The 24117-nt window shown below is 38.3% G+C and overlaps 1 protein-coding gene across 2 annotated transcripts in view; it reads right to left on the reverse strand.

The window, feature by feature from the left end:
• The window catches only part of ntn2 (netrin 2), a 34664-nt gene extending 21170 nt beyond the window's left edge, over positions 1–13494 (reverse strand). The window contains exons 1-3 of one of the 2 annotated variants that reach the window (XM_051097656.1): positions 13297–13494; positions 6692–6861; positions 2977–4217 (exon numbers count right to left, since the gene is read on the reverse strand). In XM_051097656.1, the coding sequence (XP_050953613.1) occupies positions 2977–4006 (1030 nt within the window). In that variant the 5' untranslated portion in view covers positions 4007–4217; positions 6692–6861; positions 13297–13494. Of the gene's footprint in view, positions 1–2976; positions 4218–6691; positions 6862–12663; positions 12741–13296 lie in introns of those variants that run through there. The other variant, XM_051097658.1, reaches the window with a different exon arrangement.
• Between the last annotated feature and the right edge of the window lie 10623 nt (positions 13495–24117).

The raw sequence follows: 24117 nt of genomic DNA on the forward strand, positions 1-24117 counted from the left end.
TAAAACACCCCAGCAATTGCAATGACCACTTAGAACACCTTAGAAACTGCATAGCCACACACTAACGACACAGATCAACCCAGCAACCACATAGCAACACACTAACAACACAGATCAGCCCAGCAACCAAATAGCAACTCACAAACAGCCACTTAGAGGAGCCAGGCAACTGCATAGCAACACATAAACACGCATCCAGTACACCTTAGCATCCACAAAGCAACACGCACCCACTCAAGAAATTGCAACAATCACTTAGAAATTGCAAAGCAAGACATTAATGACACAGATCAGCCCAGCAACCACATAGCAACACATTAAAAATGACCTAAAACTCACCAGCAACCATATAGCATCAAATTAATACTGGCCTAAAACATCCCAGCAACTGCAATGACCACTTAGAACACCCTAGAAACTGCATAGCAACACACTGATGACACAGATCAGCCCAGCAACCACATAGCAACACACTAACGATACAGATCAGCCCAGCAACCACATAGCAACACACTAACGACACAGATCAGCCCAGCAACAACAAAGCAACTCACTAACATCCACTCAGAGGAGTCAGGCAACTGCATAGCAACACATAAACATGCATCCAGTACACCTTAGCAACCACAAAGCAACACCCACTCACTCAAGAAATTGCAACAACCATTTAGAAAGTGCACAGCAAAGCATTAACGACAGATCAGCCCAGCAACCGCATAGCAACAAGCTAACAGCCACTCAGAACACCCCAGCAACAGCATAAGTTTTGACAGGCAATCATCAAGCACATTTTCTAGAGTCACACTGTTGGATTTAAGCGTCAGAGGCTCCGTTTGTGGTCGGCCGCTCATTAGTCTGCTATAACTCTGCTAATCTCTTTGTCCTTGTTCTCTCAGCTGAATGGGGGGATGATTTTAACGAGATCACACTCAACCACTGCCAGGTCGGGCACAAAATCGGCGGGAGTCCTTGGCGTGTGTCGAGGCGAGAAAACGAGCGAGTGGAGCGTGTAGTGGGGGTCAGTCAAAGACGGGGCCACCGAACCACAGCAGATGGCATGAGGAGAGACAGAGCCAGAGGTGAGAAGAGACAAACGCAGAGAGCTGCCAATCAAATTCTGGATTTCATTAAGAGAAAGAAAAACAAACTCTCTGCAAACTCTCACAGATGTGTAGAGAAGCACACGGGAAAAAAGACAGAGTGGACAGGAAGAATTAGATGAGGCAGAGAGATTTATGGGAGACATTAGTGATACTAATGGAGTGTCAGGACTGCCCAAATGGCGCATTTGGACACAATATATCTCTCCTGACATAAAGATTAATACATTTACACCATTCGGCTAATTTTTCGTTCAGCAATTATACTGCTGTCTGATAAGATAAGATAAATATCTGCAGCTGCTACTGATCTTTAACATATGGAGAGATGTACATCTGCAGATAGTTGCTGGAATCCTTATATAAACAACTGTATTTTGGTACATAACCATGGTAATTTTATTTTTACTATTGTACAGGATATTTCAAACAGACTGTCCAAAAAAAAAATGGTATTAATATTACACCAAATACTAAATAAACAAATAAATATTTAACAAATCACTTCTGTTTTAACTTTACATTTACATTTAACTTTAGCACTTCTGTTTCTACTACACGGCGCTGCTCTGCTACGGCAGTCGGTGTGAATTCAGTGTTAATTTGGCCGCCAAAACAAATAAACGCTGCTTTCGCACGTGTGTGAAATAGGCCTAGTATTCTCACACTGCTGTCAGTAGCGTTGGGGTCTGAGCATGGCCAGTTCAGACGTGGTCTAAGAGAAGAGGTTTATGTAAAGATTAACATACTGCAAGACAGACATACACAAACTCAAATGTCGGTCCTGCGCTCGTGTGTCAGTCTGTATGTATTCGATGGAATGTATCCAGCATTAATACCGATACAGGCAAAGTCATGCTCATAAATCAAGTGCAGATGTGAGATGCGATGAGAATTGACCTCTGCGATTTTGCCAAGAGATCGTTTCGTAACACTGCAAGTCTGTTCTAAAACATAGTGAGCTGCCTACCTAGACAGCAACTCCTGAAAATTAGCAGTATAACAGTATGAGTTCACAGAAAAGCCTAAAATAAAATTCTAATGATAAATACAAACATACAGCAGTTCTTTTTTTTTTTTTTTTGGTTGGCCAAATGACATTTGCTGATATTTAGCATAACGTTTCATTCAATACTGAATTTTAGCAAAAAAATATAAATAAATATAGACTACCAGTTTTTTCAAAAGTTTTTGAACAGTAAGGTTTTTAATGTTTTTTAAAGAAGTCACCAAGCCTGCAGTTATTTGATTCAAAGTAAAACTTTTGACAAGTTGTGTAATACACAATTTAGCCTTTTTAATGCACGATTTGTTCATGTGTTGTGAATTTTCATCAGTAGCTTAGCAAAATACTACCATCAAAGTCCACCACAATTGATTTCAATAGAGTTTGACGGTAGCATTTTGCTAAGCTGCATATGTAAAGTGGTCCAAATCATTGGCAATTAATGCCCTTCAAACTAAGAATGATAACTATAAAGACACAACGGCTACATACGAGCGTCCACACCAATGCATAATAATATTCTTTTCATTATAAGCATGCACTGCTATTTTGACATCAGCTTTTAGGATGCCTATGCAGGCAATAGTCAGCAAAGCATCCTTGGTAAATCACGTCGCATGATTTAAATACTCTCCTCCCATCTGAAAAGGAAGTTCCTATAAACGCATATGCAATAGGGTTAGTCGCAAAAGTAACTTCTCATTTTTCACCGTATGACTTTAGTAAATCCTGACAGTACTGTTTAAATGCCAAAAGGGTTTGAGCTGGTACAAGCTGTAAGTAAATCTGGCTCTAGGTTATGGAACAGCTAACAAAGATTGAACAGCTACCGCATTTTAAGAAGAACACAGCAGTCTGTGTGCAACTTACGCAAGCACTCGTTGGCTTCTTTCGCCGTCGCGCGTTGCCAGGGCCGGTCGTAGTGAAACGGTTTGCAGCGGTCACACTCCGGACCCTCCGTGTTGTGTTTGCATTCGCACACCAGTTTCCCTTCCTTTTCTCGCACACACCGGGAGGCGTGGCCGTTACATTTACACCTCCCACCCACTTGGAAGTCGCCGACCGCGTAGTAATAAGTAGGCAGCGTTCCAGGCGGCCCGAGCGGGTCTTCGCTTTCACGTCCTGACATGGGCAGCGCTCTAAGGTGCTGCGGGCGACTGAAGACCACCCGAATGTCGGTGACCGTCACCCAGTCCTGTAGAACAGGACTCGAGTCGAAGTCTTTGCCCGAAGGGCGTCCGTCTAGTGTGCTGAACGCGATGAGGCCACCAGAAAGCGGGTAGAGATCGGTATGTCCGTCCGTGCATAAAGCTTCCTGCTCGTTCTGCTTGGTAATCGCCGCTTTGTTGGGTCGGTTGTACATGCGACGGCACTGCGACGAGTAGAACTGGTAGGGTGTCCAAGTGCGCCCGTAGTCCATGCTCTTATAAATGGCCAAGGATTCCGGTCGTGGGGAACAGAACTGCAGGCTGACGTATGTGATCTCGAACTTCTTGCCGAGCGACAGCGTAAGCGTCACGTTGAGCGGCGAGCCCTGCAGGTTCTCCGACTGCCAGCAGGTGAGGTTGTGGGCGGAGTTTAAGTCGGTGAGGTAGGTGGCAGGGTGGGCGTGGCGAGGGTCCGACGCATCGCAGACCTGGCACGTGCGCACAGCAGGACGGTCGTCACGTTCTACTAAACTGCAGGAGCGAGAGGGCGGCCGGCCGCATACGCTCGATACGCTGACCTCCTGGCCGAACGCTGCATTGATGAACTCTGGGATGCATCGGCGGGCGGCGCCCGTCTCGTCGTAGCAGGGGTCCGTCGGTGTCACTTGAGGCCCGGCGAATGGGTTCGGACTGTGACTGCAGGCCCAGGGAAGCAAAGTAAGCAGAGAAAGCAAGTTCTGAAAACTCCACATGATGTCACGGGAGAGAATGATGAATGTGGGATGGGGAAGGGAAGAAACGTATCCAGATGGATGGGTAGAGAGAGGGGGAAGTCAAATAAACAAATATGGCTTTAGCGTCTCTTCAGACTGGCGTACGTGTGATATCTTGGTAAGACGAACCGGCCAGAAAACGTCCAGTGGATAGACGACTTTCCCAGAATCGACTCTCGGCAGTGTGTGTCTGGAAATGGAAAAGCACAAACAGGACAATACTGTCAACAATATTCATACACCATAAGATGTATATAGTAGACTAAAGTACTTCAAAGAGACCATGTTCAAAAAATGATGTTACTACAATGATACTATAACAAAAGTGAAGTGCACTGAAGAAAACAAGGTAAAAAACTGGGACTGAAATAACTTTTCAACAAATAGTCAGTGAAGAACGGAGCTTAACGTTTAAAAAAATGTTTTAAAAAATGATTACATTCAAAAATAAATAATTACATTAAAAAAAAAAATTAAATAATTAAAAAGAATTAAATTAAATAATTAAAAATAAATAAACACAATTATTTAAAATAAATGTAAAATAAATAAATAAAAATAAATTTTAAAATGTTTAAAAATAAATGTAAAATAGATAAATAAAAACAAATTTTAAAATGTTTAAAAATAAATATAAAAAAAAAAACAATAAAATAAATGTGTAAAAAATAAAATACATTTAAAAATGAATAAAATCAATTTAAACAAACAGACAAACAGACAGTTACAAACACTATTCATCCTAAATTACACTCAAAACAGCCCTAAATAGTTTTGGACCAAATGTTAGTAAATAGTTATTAATAAACTCACAGCACTAAATCGAAAAGCCAGCATATGCTGGTTAGGTAAGTTTTGAAGCATGTCAGCTGGTTTGACCTGGTCCTTAGTTGGCCATGAGCTGGTTCAAGCTGGTCCTGTGCTGGTTATAAGCTGGTTCAAGCTGGTCCTGAGCTGTTGTAAGCTCGTTTGAGCTGGTTTAATATGGCTCTCAGTTGGTCATGAGCTGGTTTAAGATGGTTTAAGATGGCCCTTAGTTGGTACTGAGCTAGTATAAACTGGTCCTGAGCTGTTATAAACTGGTTTGAGGTGGTTTAATATGGTCCTTAGTTGGTCATGAGCTGGTTTAAGATGGTCCTGAACTGGTTAGAAGCTGATTTAAGATGGTTTAAGATGGTTTTACTTGGTCATGAGCTGGTTTAAGCAGGTTATAAGCTGGTTTGAGCTGGTTTAAGATGGTCCTGAGCTGGTTATAAGCTGATTTGAGCTGGTTTAGGATGGTTTTAGTTAGTCATGAGCTGGTTTAAGCTGGTTTAAGATGGACCTTAGTTGGTAATGAGCTAGTTTAAACTGGTCCTGAGCTGGTTATATGCTGGTTTGAGCTGGTTTAAGCTGGTCCTGAGCTGGTTATAAGCTAGTTATGAGCTGGTTTAAGCTTGGTCCTTAGCTGGTCATGAGCTGGTTCAAGCTGGTCCTGAGCTGTTATAAGCTGGTTTGAGCTGGTTTAATATGGTCCTTAGTTGGTCATGAGCCGGTTTAAGATGGTCCTGAAATGGTTATAAGCTGATTTGAGCTGGATTGAGATGGTTTTAGTTGGTCATGAGCTGGTTTAAGCAGGTTATAAGCTGGTTTGAGCTGGTTTAAGATGGTCCTGAGCTGGTTATTAGATGATTTGAGCTGTTTTAGGATGGTCTTAGTTGGTCATGAGCTGGTTTAAGATGGACCTTAGGTGGTAATGAGCTAGTTTATACTGGTCCTGAGCTGATTATAAGCTGGTCAAGTGCTGGTCCTAAGCAACTAGCTCATGACCAACTAAGGCCATCTTAGGCCAGTTCAAACCAGCTTATAGCCAGCTCAGGAGCATCTTAAATCAGCTCATGACCAACTAAAGATCAGCTTAAACCAGCTCAAACCAGCTGCAATGCTTCAAAGCATACCTAACCAGCATACGCTGTTTTTTTCAACAGGGACTACACTAAAAAGGGACATCATTGAGCTGTTTGGTAGTTTTAAATACTTTGCAGCTGAATGTTTTGCAATCATTTGTAAAATTCACTGTCATGATGCTACTTTGATGTGTGCGACGATGCCAGGACATCAGTATGCAGTTGCAAAGGTGTTCTAATTAGATTTTAGTGTCGCTATGCAGTTGCTAGGGTTGCCAAGTGATTGCTCACAGATCCAAACCAAAAGTGTTCACCCTTCAAGTCTCTATAACTGGCTTCAATGTGCATCAGTTGGTCTTTTCACCCAGTAAAGCAACAGCACATCTTTCCTCAACTACACCCATGATTTGAGGACTTATTCATTTCTAGAGCACAAACGCTGCAGGATGATGCAAACGCTTAATGGGATAATAGTGACGATTGTGCAAGTGTGTTTAGAAATGTTCGTTTATAGACATTTCAGCCATTTTAGGAAAGCTGTGCATGTGGAAATACACCGCAGCTGTTATTTGATGGGTTAATTTTGTCTTGGTAAACACATGCTGAGATTCCTCATGTTTTCTTGGGGAGTTTGGGCCGTTGGAGATCAGGGGATTCGAATGAGAACATTTAATAGAATGTCGCTGTGCACAGATGCTTTTCTAGATTTATAAAGCAGAGAAACATTTCTACGAAACAGTGATATTCATCTTGTTTTAAAACAAAAAAAGTGCACTACCTCTGCTGCTGGAGGAATCAGCAGTCACAGTCCGTTCCGCATTCTATGTGCCATGTTCCAGACAGACACAGAACGGATAAAACTCGATACTCTCAAACTCTCCTGGCGCTTCGATCCGCAGGTCGACGAGCATATGATCTGCCGGGAGGGAATCTGATGAGATCCGCACGCTGTTTAGAGTTAATGAGAAACAGTTTGACATTAGCGTGTATCTGAGCCGAATCACACTTCTACAGCACTACAAAGAGCAATGAACCATGAAACCAGAGTAAAACTCCTCTCTTAGGACCTGTCACTGCGTGTGTGTGATGTGAATATCAATGCGGCTCTTTCTGCTCGGGCCCCTTTGCAACGGTACAGATGGACCCTCGAATAAAGACTGTAAATGTGCTATACTCAACTTATAAAATCAATAAAAAGTCAGATTAATTCATTGCTATTACTGTACTAAAAAATAGATTAGAAACTGGTTTAGATGCATGCAAGCTTCATGTCATCGCTGTCACTTCCCATGCAATCAAAATGAAGCTGTCAAGCATCAAAAAAGGTTAAACACTCATGAAAGTCGTCCATACGACATGTGTGCTAGTTTTCTGAAACCATGTGCTTACTAAAAATTCATCATTGAATCATTTGAGTCAAATCTTTCAAATGATTCAGTTGGGTCAGTTCACAGTCCTGAGACCAAACCAAATCAATAATGCAAAGCTATGAGTTTCCTTACACTTTTAAGGTCCTTTTGTGTCTTTTTCAAGTTTTCAGATAAACATATTCCGGCATTAGTATGATGAAGCTACAAAGCCTGTGCTTTCGAAGAGAATTGCAGAGCATATGTTTTATATGAAGACACAAAAAGCTCTGAATAGGCCTTTTTTCCCTCTGTTTCTGTCACATTCTACTAAACTCTCTCTCTTTCTCTCCACACACACATCTCTTCAGTCACACATCATCAAACACCAAACAGAGAATTAAGCTCATTATTTGACCCTCACGCTGTCAGTCGAACTCTCTCACCCCCACCTCTCTCTTTCTCTACCTCGCTCGATCACTCTAACATAAACACACAGAGAAACATGCATAAGGGGCTCCACCAGTTTAACCACTACTGAAAATGTGCCTTTTTTGCAGTCTTTTCTAATTCGGTTCAAAAATTGAACTGCAAATGATCAGTGGAACAATTTGCCAAAAAAAAGCGTACATTTATATGCATAACTGCAATGCAAAAAAGCCACATTGCATTATGTTTTATAAGTATATGCATTCTCTGGTAATCAAACCCATGACTTTGTCATTGCCAGTGCAATGTTTTATAGTTTAAACTACAGAAATGCTACATTTTTACATTTTATTTTTTCTATCCTAAAACTTTATTTATTTTCCAGAATCGCGTAAAAAATCCAAAAATGTTTGGAGACGTTTGGACCCCATTGTGTGTATACACACATATTCTGATTGTGTGGTCTTTTTGTGTTTACACAGTGTGTGTGTGAGTGTGTGTCCACGCCACCACATCATCATTTACTGACGGATCCGTCAGATTCTGAGGAAAAGAATACACATCGCTCTGATTCACACACACACACATCAGGAGCATGAGACAGAAATAGGTGAAAGGTTTAGTGAGACGAAAAGGGACAAATATGGACAGAACTGAGGAAAGGGTTGGTATGTGGGGGGAGAATAAAAAAGACAGATAGTGGCTGCAGATAAAGGACATCAACGTAGAGATGAAATATATGCGAGTGGACGAGAGAGAGAGATGGATCACAATGAAGAATGGACGTCTCTTACAGAATGACTAAATATGGAGAGTCGAGTTTCTCCATTGAGCGTGTGTGTGTCATGACAGAATTCATCAAAACTGAGACATAACACAAGTACACAAGCTCAGATGTCAACTAAATAGTCTTCACATTTAAAGGTGAAGCCACCGTTCTTTCCATGCCAAAATGTTTGTATTCCCGTGTAAAAAGTCAAATATAAAAATAACTTCTGTTTCTATAAGCTTTCATCAAATTGTAACTTGTTCCACCTCTGAGATGACTTTCCAAGGCTTCACAGACTAATGGATAAACAAATATTTGTGACCCTGGACCACAAAACCAGTCTTAAGTAGCACGGGCATATTTGTAGCAATAGCCAACAATGCATTGCATGGGTCAAAATGATCAATTTTTCTTTTATGCCAAAAATCATTAGAATATTAAGTAAAGATCATGTTCCATGAAGATATTTTGTACATTTACTACCGTAAATATATCAAAACTAGTAATATGCATTGCTAAGAACTTCATTTGCAAAGGCGATTTTCTTAATATTTTGATTTTTTTGCACCCTCAGATTCCAGATTTTTAAGTAGTTGTATCTCGACCAGATATTATTTATTTATTTAGCTTTCAGATGATTTATAAATCTCAATTTCTAAAAATGTACACTTATGACTGGTTTTGCGATCCAGGGACACATTCAGGCATTGTTTTAGCAAAATCACAGCCAGGTCCAGGGTTATTATGATTAACTAAAACTATTTACAAAATGTTAACTGGAATAAGTTTAAATAAAATAAATAAGTTTAAGTAGAAGCATGAAAATTACGAACTGTAAATAAATATAAATTCAACTGATCTAAATAGAATCTAAAACTGGGGGGAGAAAAGAAAATAAAACCTCAATGATAATATTTAAAATGAGCAAAACTCATAAACATTTTTAAAAACTATTTAAAAACTACAGTCTGGATGAAACCCCCACTTTTCAAGTTCCAGTCAATTCCCGACAGATACATTTTTCTAATTAAATATCTCTTTCATTTGGACATGCATCACATTATTAGAGTTAAATGGGCTGCAAATGTAGTTTCATGTTGATTTTAATGGGAGAGAGAGAGAGGAATGGGTCTGGACGAACTAATCCAGAGCGTCTCAGCAAAGAATAAACGCATGTACATCGCTCATCTGACTCCCTTCTTCAATACCAATTTTCCTTTGAGAACCTCAAGATTGCAATAACAAGATACGACAAAGAGGCGTGCTCGCTGTCAGCATTACTTAATCCAAAGAAAACGGATTATTTGACCTAACACATGGTGAAGAAGTGTTGATGACTGCAGATTTCTACACTACATTTCTTTCCATGGTTTAAGATTAATCGAGCCTCAGGCTCAGTCTGACTTGTTTTGTGGTCCAGCAGGTGAAAGTGGTGCATCTGATACTAAGTAACAGCACATTCTCCTGATTTGAGGAACCATTCATGTCTGGGATGGTTAAAACTGATTAAAAAGTCGCATACGGCAAGCCGACAAGTTAAATGTGCGAGTGGAAAGAAAACCGCCTGGTAAAAGAATGCAGCCACTGCGACCAGACCCTTTCCTCACACACACGGACCAAACCCAGCCCTTACTAAAACAGCAAAACCTGATCCTTAACCACACACACACACACGCTCACAAAAACACACATGATGACCGGGTCATGCATTGATTGCTGATTTGAAAATAATTTGAAGATAATTTGAGAATCTGTGCAGTAATACATCATGCGTTGCATCACACTTCTGTAATTTTACTTCGGGGACAGGAATGCTGCCAGACGCTCACTAAAACTAAACCTTTTGCCTCGAAGATAAAAAATGATGCATAAATAAAGACATGTTTTTTTAATTCCAAAAATGCAAAGAAAAGGCTTTGGTTGCTTCATTAATTATCATTTGTTTTATATGAAAACAACAGAAGTCACCATTTAGATATGCAAACGTGTGTGTGGTTCAGGGTTGTTTTTTTTAACGCATGAGCTTTGTGTAAAATAAAACGCAAACTTTGACAATCTCACACATAAGCACACATCTTTTTCCATTCGACAACAAAAATTTCACCGCTAGGCATCACCAGCTTTGAACTCAGGAGGGAAACCACAAATAATTTTATGAAGTGTTCAAATACTGACAAACACATTTGGTGCACCACACTCGCTCGCACACACATACGCACGTACAAAGTCATAAGGTGCCAAGGCTACAACAGATTGAATCATTTAACACCGCTCTCCGAATGGACACACTCTGTGTGTGTGTGCGTGTGTGTTTTTAGGCACACCCCAAAAGTTACAGCGCAGGCACAGAGTAACTTCAAGCGCACACACTCCCACAATTACACTTTTACGGCTGTCACCTGCTATTTTATGACCCCTGACCTCTTGACATGCTTAAAATCACATGCATAAACAGACAGACAAAACACGCGCTCGAGGAGCAATGCGCGACTCTTAAAGGGGTCGTATCATACATATATATATACATGGTCATGTGTTTTCGTTTGTCTAAAATGAGACATTTGCAACACTGTTTTTAAATCTAAAACTTGATTTAATAGTACATCAAACTCCTTAATTTCCAAAAATTAGGCTTAATTTGATTCCTGATACGGCCCCTTTTGCAGCTAAAGTTAGTGGAGGGACTTTTTTGTTGGCGACAAAAAGGGTGTCATGTGCATACACACACACACACACACAGATGAAGCTTCCTGTGCTGGAAGAGGAGGAGAGTGAAATATAGGCCATGTTGACTTTAGCTGCTAAGGTGGACCGAGCCAAGACCGTGTCAGATCCAAACCTTTCAGTGAAGTTGAAAAACGCTGCTCTAATGTTGCCCGTCACTGAAAATATGGCCCAATTACGTCTCAAAACGCAGGAGGAAAGGAACATAATGCTTAAACGTGATGCAAAATCATATGCATACTGTGCATCATCACAAACGTGTGCTAATTTAGGAAAGAGTTTACTCAAATTTTTATCATCAGTTACTCACCCTCATGCCGTGGGAATTTCTTCCTTCTGTGGAGCGCAAAAGATGTTTAGAGAATGTCCAAGCTGCGAACAATTAAAGTGTACAGTGACCAGACTCCGAAATGGACATAAAAGCACCATAGAAATATCATAAATTAGTCCACATGAGCAGTGCACGTTATTCCAAGCCTCCTGAAATCAACAGACAGCTTTATTTGAGAAACACCTGAATTAAAGCGTCTGGAAAAATTCCATCATTCCCATCATAAAAAATAAAACTCTTCATAATCCATCACATAACATTGGAGAACCAATAGTGTTCGGTATTATCGACACCAATATTTAAATACGCAATGCAAATGCAATGCACATTCTTAAAAGTAAAGGTTGCAACAGGGTGTTTTTGCAGCGATGCCATAGAAGAACCTTTCAAAATCTTTTTCTCCAAGTGTGAAGAACATTTTAATAATTTAAAGAACAACCTTTTGTGGAATGAAAATGCTTCATTGATGTTAAAGATTCTTTGCGGAACCATCAATGCTAATAAAGAAGCATGGAAGCTTTTCAAAGAAAAAATTATTTTGAATTTTATTCTGTTCCTCATATAAAGCTTCAGAAGACTTGTAATATACAGTAATGCATGGAGATTTTTTTCCAAGACTTTTATGGTGCTTTTATTGTATGGAAAAGAGGAGCGTAAACATTGTTCTAAACATCTCCTTTTGTGTTTTTTACGGAATAAAGAATCTCATACGGGTTTGAAACAAAATGAGGGTGAGTAAATTATGACAGTATTTCCTTTTTTTTGGAAAACTGGTGCTGGTTGAGAGAGCTGGGATGTTGTAAGTAGGTCAGGAATCAAACTGACACACGGTTTAGTTATCAGATCTCTCTCCATGTCCGCTACACCTCTGACTTTACTGTCAAACACAGTGCTTTTCGTTTTGACAGCTCTGAAACGTCTGATTTTTTTCCCCCTCTCTTCTCGAGGGCCGGCAGTGGGCAGGATCAGTAAACTGAGCTGGCGTAAATGTTTTTCCCAAAGTTTAACTCTACAGTTCATCTGTGACCTCGGGGAAACCAGAGAGGGGCTTCACTGCAATAAAATCACAGGAATCCACACAAACACACACACAAACGTGTGTGTGCCACGTCCGTCAGGGGAAGCAGAAATCTCGACGGTGTCACGCATACCTAAGAAGACTCGTGAAGAGTTGCTTTGCTTGGCATGGCTCGCGCACCGGGAACGAAACACAGTTTGGAGCGCTCTGTTAAATCACGATTAAAAAAAGAGAGAGAATTTAGACTGTAATTGCCCACCTGTTAGAGAGGGAGCAGTGCACAGGACCCTCATTATTGTCTAATTAAAATAATGGGATTATTCATAATTAGAAAAATACAACAAAACACACTGAATGCCTAAATTGAGCTCATTTGAAAAACATCACTGCTTTAACTTTAAAAGTTAGTGGTTAATTAACAATTAAACACTTTGGATAATAACTGTATATGTCATCTGGAATTCATTTTTCCAAACCTTATAAAAAAGTACCATAGTAGCAACTGAAGATATAGTTACTAGCCCATTTCATTAAAAATCTATGTCAATATCACACTATCAAAGTTTTACTGTAGCAACAATCACTCATAAAAATGATTTTAGACTGTAGAATGTAAATTATAATTGAACTGGTTGAGATTAGTAAGACTCTCATTCACCTGCATAACTCAAATCACATGCTTAGCTATGTAGAGTTGTATATGATACCATGTATATTTTCATTTATGCGTGATGCAGATACTCAAACAGTGTGCTTGAGAACTCACCTGAATCTCTGAATCCTGTTTGAACCGCTAAACCTCATTCAAGCGCGGACGTGAGGAAAATAAATCCAGATCGATTGTGATTTAGTCCTGTTGTCTGCTGGTGAATGAACTCAAAGATACAGCAGCGGTCAGTTCCGTTCATGAGACAGACACACACTGACACACACACGCACTGAGAGAGAGAGAGAAAGAGAGAGAGAGGAGGGGTGACGGAGAGCGAGCCAAGGTGAGAAACCCGACTGTGCCCCCCTCACACACACACAATTCCAGACTCAAACTGCATTGGAGAACGAGGCTCTGTTTCAAAACCTACTAAGCCGCCTACCTAGACAGCATTTTGCTTCATCGGTGTTTTAGGGTAACGTAGTAGCGTGCAAAATGTTTGGGCTTCATATGAGCGCGCAGCATTGTGTGGCATCGAGTCGGTTGCGCGCACCAGTGATGCCATAAAATGCTGTCTTAGCAGCAACTCACTTGGTTTACAGACGCATCCAATGGGTGGTCGGGGGTCTAGCATCTGGCATAGTCGCGTACAGCATTTTTGAGCGTCTTAGAGGCAGACAGCATTTTTTTAATCAGTACCAACAGTTAGTTCTTTATCATTTTTGTTCATCACAGGCGCCTGTGCGTTCCGCGCCCGTTACGCGTCTGAAACGCGTACTGAACGCTGCCTGTGATGCTAGGTAGGCAACTTTCTTTGGTTTGGAGTCGCTGTGTGTGGTCGGGGGTCTGGTAGCATGCGAATTTGACTTCTAGGGGGTGGAATTTCGGCTGTTTCTGGAATTTTAAACGTCTGTTAAATATTATGTTGTCAATACAATGATGATTTTTCAGGACGCAAACTCAGTGAGGTTTGTCTTCCTCTGTATAAACTAGTTTGGCGGTACTTCAGTCAGATAAACGTCAGTTATCTTAAAAACAAACTTATTTTAATAACATTTATAGCGAAGTTATCCAACTTTTTCTACCCGTAAGAGCGGGCGTGGCCATTTGTAAGTTTTATGGTTGTGGCTTCCGGTCTCATCTAGGTCCAGCTATTTTTAGCTGTACAAAAGAGCTGGTTTTGCTGATTGATATACACCTTTTTTCCTAAGTAACCATTGAGCGCCACCATGATGGATTCTAACTCTCATTTGGGTGCTCTTGTGTTCCGTCTCCATAGAAATCCATGTTAAAACGAGGTAGAAAAAAAAAAAAAAGATCAACTGAATTAAACTTACACTTCTTCAGTTAATTAAATATAAAAATGTGCACACTTGTGCTATTGTTGACTGTCACAGTAAAGTACAAATCTATTTTGATAGTTTTAACATTATATTATCGGCTCGTAAAATATGTTAATGTGACTAGAAACACCAGAAAATGGAAATTTAAAGCATCGTTCCAATCGAGCAAGTCTTCCGCATTCAGGAAAAGGTGGATCGAGTGTTTTCACGACATCATGTCATCAATCGGCCATATTGGTGGCACTGAGTGTAAACAATGCCAATGAACCGAACGAAACTCGCATATTTAGCTAATTACTGTTGCTGAAAATGGTCAATTATTGTCATGTTTTGGGCTGTACTAATTGGTCAGACCAGGGAAAAAAACATTTGGAGTACTAAGTAATAAGTCAATGAGAAGAGTGCAAAAATGTAACAATAGGCAAACGCTTGGCCAAACTGAACGAGGATTTTGAGGGCAATGATCTTAAAAACTTTTTTTGTTTATTCTTATAATTTCCAGTCAGGTAGGTGAAATATTAGGCTAATATATTAATTAGTACTGCTTGTACGTATCTTTACCACCTATTAACTTTAGTTTGTCAAAATATTGTGCCCTTTACTGCTTACTAAGTCCTACTTTATATAATTTAGCAGCTTCCACAGAGTGGAACACAGCATAATTTAGCATAACAACACATTCAGTAGTACATTAACCGTGCAATCCATGCTGTTGTGCCTTACCATATTTTAATGTATTATCTTTGTAGTGCAAACAGCTTTATCGTTTACTGCACATTGTTATTCTTCTCATAAATTTCCTATAACAGCAGCTAATTAACCAGAACTCTCACCCATAGGCTTACGTCCGCATTAAAGAATAAGGTGGATAATAAAGTGAAAGATAAAGACAGAATTTGTCATCTTAATGGACATCAGGGTTGCCAGGTTTTCACAACAAAACTGCTACTCAAAACTAGCCCATGCACATTTCGCATTCGGGGGATAAAATACACGTTTTTTTGTCGGGGTTCCCTGTTAAATTCACATTTCAGGGGCTAAATCTGACGTTATTGGAGTCGCTTCAACACGCAGACAACAGTGTTAAAGTAGCCCAATTCCGCGGGAAAACCACGGACTTGGCAACACTGGTCAACGTTCAACGCGAAAATGATCGCAGTTGAAGGCGGGAAAGTGACATAGCATTGCTATAGTTACCTCCTCACCCTAGCGCGATTTCTATACCTTCTTTTTTAACAGGTTCGCTCTGACAAACTTGTAATCTAACATTTATTAGCCTTTAGAAGCACTTAAGCCTAAGTAATAACTTTTACTTTAAGACCGCTCGACCTTTTGTTTTGACTTCTTGAGGGGGTGGGAGCGGGTGAGGAGGTCAGACCCAAATAATTCGCACCCTCTGGCAAATTAGGCGTCTCTGCGCATGCGTGTTTGGCTCCGCTGACGTTCCGACGCTGTTTATTTTTTTCCCCGACACTATCTCACAGAGTCATTCATAAGTCTTTGATTCCCGTAAATCATCGGAAACACCCGGTGTGTGATGGAGAATCCAGATGGTGCGTGTAATGAGAGCACAAAACACAAGACAAACTCAAGGCAGATGCGGGTGGGTGGGTGTCTGTGTGTGTCCTAAACAGATCAATTATTATAATCATGCCGCAACGCCCGAGTGGCAAACCGGGATGCATCACGGAATTCCAGAACCGATCCTAAACTCTTGATGAATTGCACTCATCCGGTTTTGAACGTCTCCCAAAGTGATCACGTGATCAAAACACTTCAGCGGTTGCCTTTATCCTCCGTATTGCTAGTTGGCAAGTGTTTGTTGTATTATCCATTATATTAAACTAATATTTTATTCTATTGCATCATGGAAACAACGGTCATCGTTTTGTTTTCATCCTCCTGAATTTCTATGTAAACTACTCTGCTCTTCAGGTCGCAGAACTGTTTGCTCAAGCTCCTTCTCGTGCATTTGAGCCATTTAACATGATACAGAGCATCTCGAATGAAACGTTCATCACTAGAACATTTTGAACTCATCCAAGACAGTGTTCTTGACAAATACTAGTCCAGGAATTTTCCAAAACAGTAAGTGCACCTCGAAGCACACCAGAACATCATTAAAAAGACGAGTGCATGTGGAATAACTATGATTCTGCCCAGAACTGCATGGCCATCCTCCAGCAGGAGGAAATGTTGCAAAGGACACCGAGATGCTTACGGGAACATTACCGAAATGACTGTAACTGTGCACGAGGCAATAGCTTAAATACTTCAAACTCAATAAATTAATAAAAAGTCTGTCTTCATTTACTCACTCTCTTGACATTCCAGATCTGGATGATGTCGTTTTTCTGTGGAAGAGAAAAGATGATGTTTAGCAGATTTTGAACGCTTTAAAAGCGCCATAAAACTTCATAAAAGAATATGGCTGCTTCTTGAAGTCATTTAATAGCTTAGAACGGGGAACAGATCCAAACTGTCATCATTTGCATCATTATTATTGATATATGTTCAAATATGAGGCATCAAGATATGACACACCAACTTAATTGATCATTAATGTCTAAAAGTCATTGATTTTTGTGAATCTGCCAATAATTAAAAAGAATATGCACAACAGTCCTACAGGTTTTCAAACATTTGTCATCAAGGAGTTTTTAATAATCTAAAACAATACAATGTTGTATGATCACTTATTCTTTTATTTTAATAAGTACAGAATTTAAAAAAAGTACACTGTAAAAAACAATTTGTTAAGTCAACTTAAAATAATTTGTTACCTGGCTGCCTTAAAATGTTAAGTTCAGTCAACTCCAAAAAAGTTTATTTAACTTGAAATGTTAAGTTATGCTAAGTGACAACTTAGATATTTGAGTTGATTCAACTCAAAATTTTAAGGCAGCTGGGTTGCTTACCCAGCTTTTAAGTTTAACAAACACAAATATCTAAGTTGTTACTTAGTACAACTTAACATTTCAAGTTGACTAAACTTATTTGAGTTGATTGAATTCAACAAATTGTGTTTTTTGTTTTTTTACAGTGTATGTTGTTTCATTTTACATAAATGTATGATTTTCTGAATGATGATGGAACATTATTTCACCCATATTTTGACATTTTAGATTCACAAAAGTTATTTGAAATATTAAAATAGACATTTTACTTGCGTTATATACACTACCGGTCAAAAGTTTTTTGAACAGTAAGATTTTTAATGTTTTTTCAGGTTTCATTGATGAATAGAAAGTTCAGAAGAAAACCTTTTGTTACATTATAAATGTCTTTATCATCACTTTTGAACAATTTAAAGCATCCTTGCTAAATAAAAGTATTAATTTCTAAAATTATTATATGAACTATAAGCTTTGAATATTGTATAATGTTACAAAAGCTTTTTATTTCAGAGAATGCTGATCTTTGGATCTTTCTATTCATCAAAGAATCCTGAAAAATATATATACTCAACTGTTGTAAATATTGATGATAATAATAATAATAAATGTTTCTCTGAAGGATCATGTGACACTGAAGACTGGAGTAATGATGCTGAAAATTTAGCTTTGAACACAGGAATAAATTACATTTTAAAATATATTTAAATGATAAACAGATATTTTAAATAGTAAAAATATTTCACAATATTTCTGCTTTTGCTTTATTGGATCAAATAAACCCAAGCTTGGTGAGGAGAAGCGAGTTCTTTAAAAAAAACATTAAAAAATGAATATGCATGAAATGACCAAATTTTTCTTTTAATAAATCTGACTTGAATTAAAAAGTACATTTTTTTTTTTTTTTTTTTTTTACTGAATGGGAGACTTAAATAGCCTAATAATGTAATAAGCCTACAAACCTCACATTACAGTGCATTACTCACACCACACCATCTCTACAGCAAAGCATCGCGGTTCTGTTGATATTTCTCTGCGGCAAAGACTGGAAAACTTTTAAAGAAAGAAGAAAAAATGATTGGAACTGAAATTAAAAAAAAAAAAAAAAAGGCTGAGGAAAGCGTGCTGAGCGCTGGGAGCTGGAGGATGATTCGCCTTTCAACACAACAGTAAACCAAAACATACAGCCAAAACCACACTGAAGTGGCTTCAGACCAGAAGGTTAATGCCCTGGAGAGGCCCAGACTCAACTCAGTCCAACTAAGCATCTGTGGAATTGACTTATTCACATTCAATTACTTTGTTTTTGACCTAAGTTTTTTCTTGTACGGTAGCATTGATGTTGGCGAGTGGGAAAACTCCTAGTGAAATCATTAGGCTTTCATGCTGTAACACAATAAATAGCAGAGGACGGTTTACAGCCACTGTGTGGCAAACAGATTCCTGCTGTCGGTTTTACGGTGACTGGTAGCGCCACAGACTCAAAAGATTTAGGATCACGCATGCGGCTGCCGCAAAATCCTAGCGTTTTCCATAATGTGCTGTTAAATAAAGTAATTTCTCAATGAATGATATCCATGCATGTGTGTTGATGTGTGGGGGAGTTTCTCAGGCCTGTGTAAGCCGCTCAACATTCCTGTGGTATTTATGGCACCGTTTTACTCTGATGAGTGTGTGTCACACTGCGTGAGAGGTCAAGAAATAAAAGAGACAGAAGCAGCCGTCTCCTCCCGCCTCCACACATTCACACATGCATACGAAGCTTTCAGAACTGTCTGTTTGTGCTACTTTGGAAACTCCACTCACATGAGTGTGTGAGAGAGACAACTGTGTGCAAGAGATATGTGAGTGAATTGCGCCACCTGCTGTCCGTGTAGCACACTTGCACCTCAAGATGAAGTTCCACATGTATAGGTTAACCTTTAATTATCTCTGCGGGAGGGGAAATGGCAATTTTGGTGTAGTAAAACAGTTAACACCAGAGCAGTAGATATTTGACTAAATTATAGAGGAGGCCGGGGCTAGTTGTCACAAGGGGTGTATTTAAGGTTTTAAGTTGGTTCAATTGCACAAATGTTTTCTCTAGCAGTGTCTCGTGCGGTGGTTTCAAACACCTGTGGGATTTTCATGAAATCTGCTTTTCAAACTAAATTTTCAGAATATTGGTCATTTTAAAATATTTGTTTATAGTTACCCATGCAGCACATAAATTCATTAATTAATCAAATAAATATATAAACAGTAAACCCACAAAGTAAAATAAAAACATTAAAATAAATAAAATAAATTGTGGGGAAAATATATTTTAAATATATGCTAAATACACAGTAAGAAATATATATATTTTTTTTTTTTAAATTACTGCTGGAACAATAACACAGAAAGGCATTCATAACATGGAAATTTACATGACACTCAATTTACATTCCACTATCACAAATTAAATCTAAAAATAAAAAATATAATAAAATAAAAACAAGTAGGGGAGTAGGAGGTTTTCACATGAAACCAAAATTCGCTAATAAAATATACAAATATCTTGCTTTGGGGCTTTTCATCTCTCCTAATGTCTCCAAATATATTACAGATTCCTCTTTAAAAACTAATTGTGGGGGAATTTTGAAAAATGTACGTTTATGAATATTAAAATTTCGGCAAAAGCAAAAAAAATATGTATTACATAAGATATCTTTTTATCCTTACGTAACGAATGTCTGTACCAAAATATTTTAAAAACGTATTTCAGGGGCAAAAAATAAGAAAATATATTTGCGATCTTACAGTAGCTGACATATAGGCTTAATGCAAATGTGAGTAACCTATCAAGATTTATAATGATTTAATAATGTTTAATGTATTTATTAATTTAGAACATTGTAAAATATGTTTCTTGCTTAATTATATTCAAATGGGTTATATGTTCACATCACAGACAACAGATAAAGTGTTTCTTCAAATGACATGTGAATATATTTTCTTGGATTTAAATATATAGGACAAATTATATAGTTAAATGCTTTTAAAAATATATTTATATTTTTAAAATATATTTTCAAACATATACCAAAAAAGGGCCAGAATATAATGGTAGAAAATATATTTATGTACAGTAAATATATTTTAAGACATATTTTAGTAAATATATTTTTGGCCATTATCATAAACCTAAAAAACCTTAAAATATGTTGGTAAAAATTGTCTAATATGTTTTGTATGTTTATATGTTTTATACATTTCATTAATTAAAATACAACTGCATTGTACAATGGTTAAAAAATAAATAAATAAATACAGATAATGATGAGCTAATATATATAGCATGAATATATATTATAATATTTACTATTTGTTTGTATTTACAATAAGAAAAAGATTAGTTAATGTGTGTCCAAAAAGCCCTAGCTAAATTATGGAATATAGAGAGTGTTTAAATAATTAATGATGTCATTTTAAACTTCAATAAACTTAATTAGTATAACAATTTAGCAGAAGTGTGGAAATTAACACATTTGGAATATAAATGAATGTGTGAGGAAACTAATTTAAATTTCATGAATAATTATTGATGCATTAATATATGAGGATATAAATTCAGTTAAACGTTTGCATCTTGTTAACGTCTTGTTGCAAGTTTTATGTTGTGATGTGAACCCTGTTTCAACCCTGTTTATTATTCTTTTTATCTGATTTATATACTATTATTTAAATTCCTTTCAGTGAGGGGTTTATATACGGCCACTATTAAACCTGAAAATTAAGGATCTTGTTATACTCAAGTAGTAGCTTACAAAATTTTGTTTTTGCTGTTGTATCTTATGAGTCGTGTTTTTTCCAACAGTCTGTATGGTGAAGTGATCACTTCTAGTGTTTATTAAATTGCATGGCATGTGTTAGTCAGTAGGGGGCAGTGCAGCCTGATAAATTCTCTCCTCATACAGTAGTATATGATTCATGCGTGCATAAAATCTAATTAGGAGCTATAATTCTCACAGCTACATAAATAACAAGAAAATGCAAACTGACGTGATTGTGCCGATAGATTTCTATCAACATTATATTCCTAATGAATCATGAAGAAAACAGACGGCCACTATGACAACCAATAAGCCTGAAGAATTGAGAGCAAATTAAACATTTGAATCGTTTAAGGGACGTTTGAGTCACACGTGTGGACAGTCGATTCTGGTTGCCGTGGAGATCCGGACACGCGCGGGATTCTGGGAAGTGGAGTTTTCTGAAAAGTCCAAATGGCAGATGAATAAAGAAGCATCAAATAAGTCAGGGAAGATGGTGCTTTGCACAAATAAGTAACACTTTAGGCTTTTTAACATTAGAAGCACAAATTTTAGAATGTTTACTCCGTATGTTAGACATTATTTAAGAAAAGTGACAGATATATAAGAAACCACACACACAACTGAATAAAATGAATAATATAAAGTGATCGTATTTGGGATAAAAAGCTTAATAAATAGACATTTTCACCTATTTCTATTTGCAGATATCCCATGTACAGTGCTGTACAAATGTTTAGATTTGTAAGATTGTTTTTTTATTATTATTATTAAGTCTTTTATCCTCGCGAAGGCTGCATTTATTTGATCAAAAATGCTGTAAAAATATGAAATCTTATTACTTTTTCAAATAACCATTTTCTATGTGAATATCTTTTAAAATGTAATTTATTCCTGTGGTGCAAAGCTGAATTTTCAGCATCATTACTCCAGTCTTAGGTGTCACATGATCCTTCAGAAATCATTTTTATATACTTTTTTTTTTACATTATAAATGTCTGCACTGTCACTTTTGATCAATTTTATGCATCCTTCATGAATAGTAGTATTTTTAAAATTTTTAAACGGTAGTACACTCTTAAAAATAAAGGAGCTTTAAAAGGTTCTTCACAGCGATGCCATAACCATCTCTTTCTTACGTTTTTATAATCTGAAGAACCGTTTTTCGTCACAAAGAACCTTTTGTGAAACAGCAAGGTTCTTCGGATGTTAAAGGTTCTTTATGGAACCATTTAGACAAAAAGGTTCTTCCATGGCATCGTGAAGCATGAAGAGTGTATAAGCTTTTTGTGCACCAAAAAATGTACATTTTACTCCTGACTACCACAAACAGTCCCCACAAAATATCTAAAATCTGTCAAATACTGTGTCAGCACTAGAGCATTGAGACATCCCATCTGCAGATGACTCAAAAAGTGCTTTATTATATTTACGCCCTGGTGATATCGCCAGAAAGTGCACACAGAAAGTGTGACAGAGAGAGTCTGCACACTGATTCCTGCGGTCTCTCATCCTCTTGACGGATCAGTCCTCATTATAGCCTGAATAAACAAGGAAAGCACTCTCCAGAGCGGATCTGAGAGCATCACCATCAGTCTAAACAGCATTTGTGCTAACCTGTTTGTGGGCTGAGTAAGTGCTTCGACGCTTTGTCAATACTGCAATAGCCTACAAGGGAATAAAGCTTTGAAAGAGTTTCACCTGTAGCTGAAACACCTGATCTCAAGCAGCCCAGAGACACATAAGTGACACTTAAAGTCTGAATGTCATTAAATAAGCTTAAATATAAATTTCGTCCCGTTTGAATCAGCTGAAATCTGTTCTCCTCCAATTCTCTCTTAGAGCAAAAGGTCCAAAAGCTGTCAGTATGGCAGTACCTTTTTAAAAGTACACTTATTTACTCCTAAGGAGTGCATTTAGTATCTCAAATGTACATGTTTGTATCTAAAGTGTACATATTAGTGCCTAAATGGTAACTTTTGAAAAGGCACCGGTGACAACTTGCTTGTTAAGTCTTCAATTGCAAAAAATGACACTTGCTTTGTTGTTGTGCATCTAATGCAAAGGCATTCAGACATTTTAAATAAGCATGTTCACATCTGAAGTTTATCTTCAAAACCTGATTTGAACAAGATCCAAGTGGCATCTTACCTTTGTACCACGTCTCTTGGATGGATAATGAAAGAAAGATAGCAGCATTACATCATGTGATGTGTCCAACATCCTCAGCGCTGCATCAGACGTTTTATTAAGAGCAAATAACGCCGAATAGCGCTTGAACTCACGAGCAGCGATTAAACAGAAGCAGATTTTGGGATTGGGGACTCAAACACATGCATATACTTTGAGTCACAAAGACTGTAGTAACCGCACACACACACACTCACACATCATGAGTTAAGGCAACTGTTGGTGGTCCAACAGTCACCCGCAAGACTAATGGAAGCGTCTCCCACACACACACGCACACACACACACACACACACTCCAGCAAAACATATGACAAATCAAATGAAAGGCTACTACACGGGGCCACCGGAGCCACTATTTAGAGACACGCAGATGATCGATTATTAAACGTCTTCATCGGTTTCCCTCTCCGGGCTGTAATTCATCCCGATAAGTGAGCTGTTTTGCTTTTGTTTTGCGAGCGCAGTCTCCATGCACACTGCAAATTGGAGCGTTTACTACATTTGGTATCTCATTGGCCTCTGCCAAGGACAGAAAACATTGTGTTTAACTTTGGTCTCAAAGAACTCCCTGATTCACTCCAGCTTGGGTCATATTTTTAATGATGAATACACCGCCCCCCCCACCCCTCCTCGCAGAAGGCTGAAGTGCTCCGCCAGTCTGACGGCTGTGTGTTTTGAGGGCTAGTTTGTCGGGGATTGGCTTTCACACACACAG

This window comes from Labeo rohita, chromosome 24 (assembly GCF_022985175.1).
Source record: "Labeo rohita strain BAU-BD-2019 chromosome 24, IGBB_LRoh.1.0, whole genome shotgun sequence".
Lineage (NCBI taxonomy): Eukaryota > Metazoa > Chordata > Actinopteri > Cypriniformes > Cyprinidae > Labeo > Labeo rohita.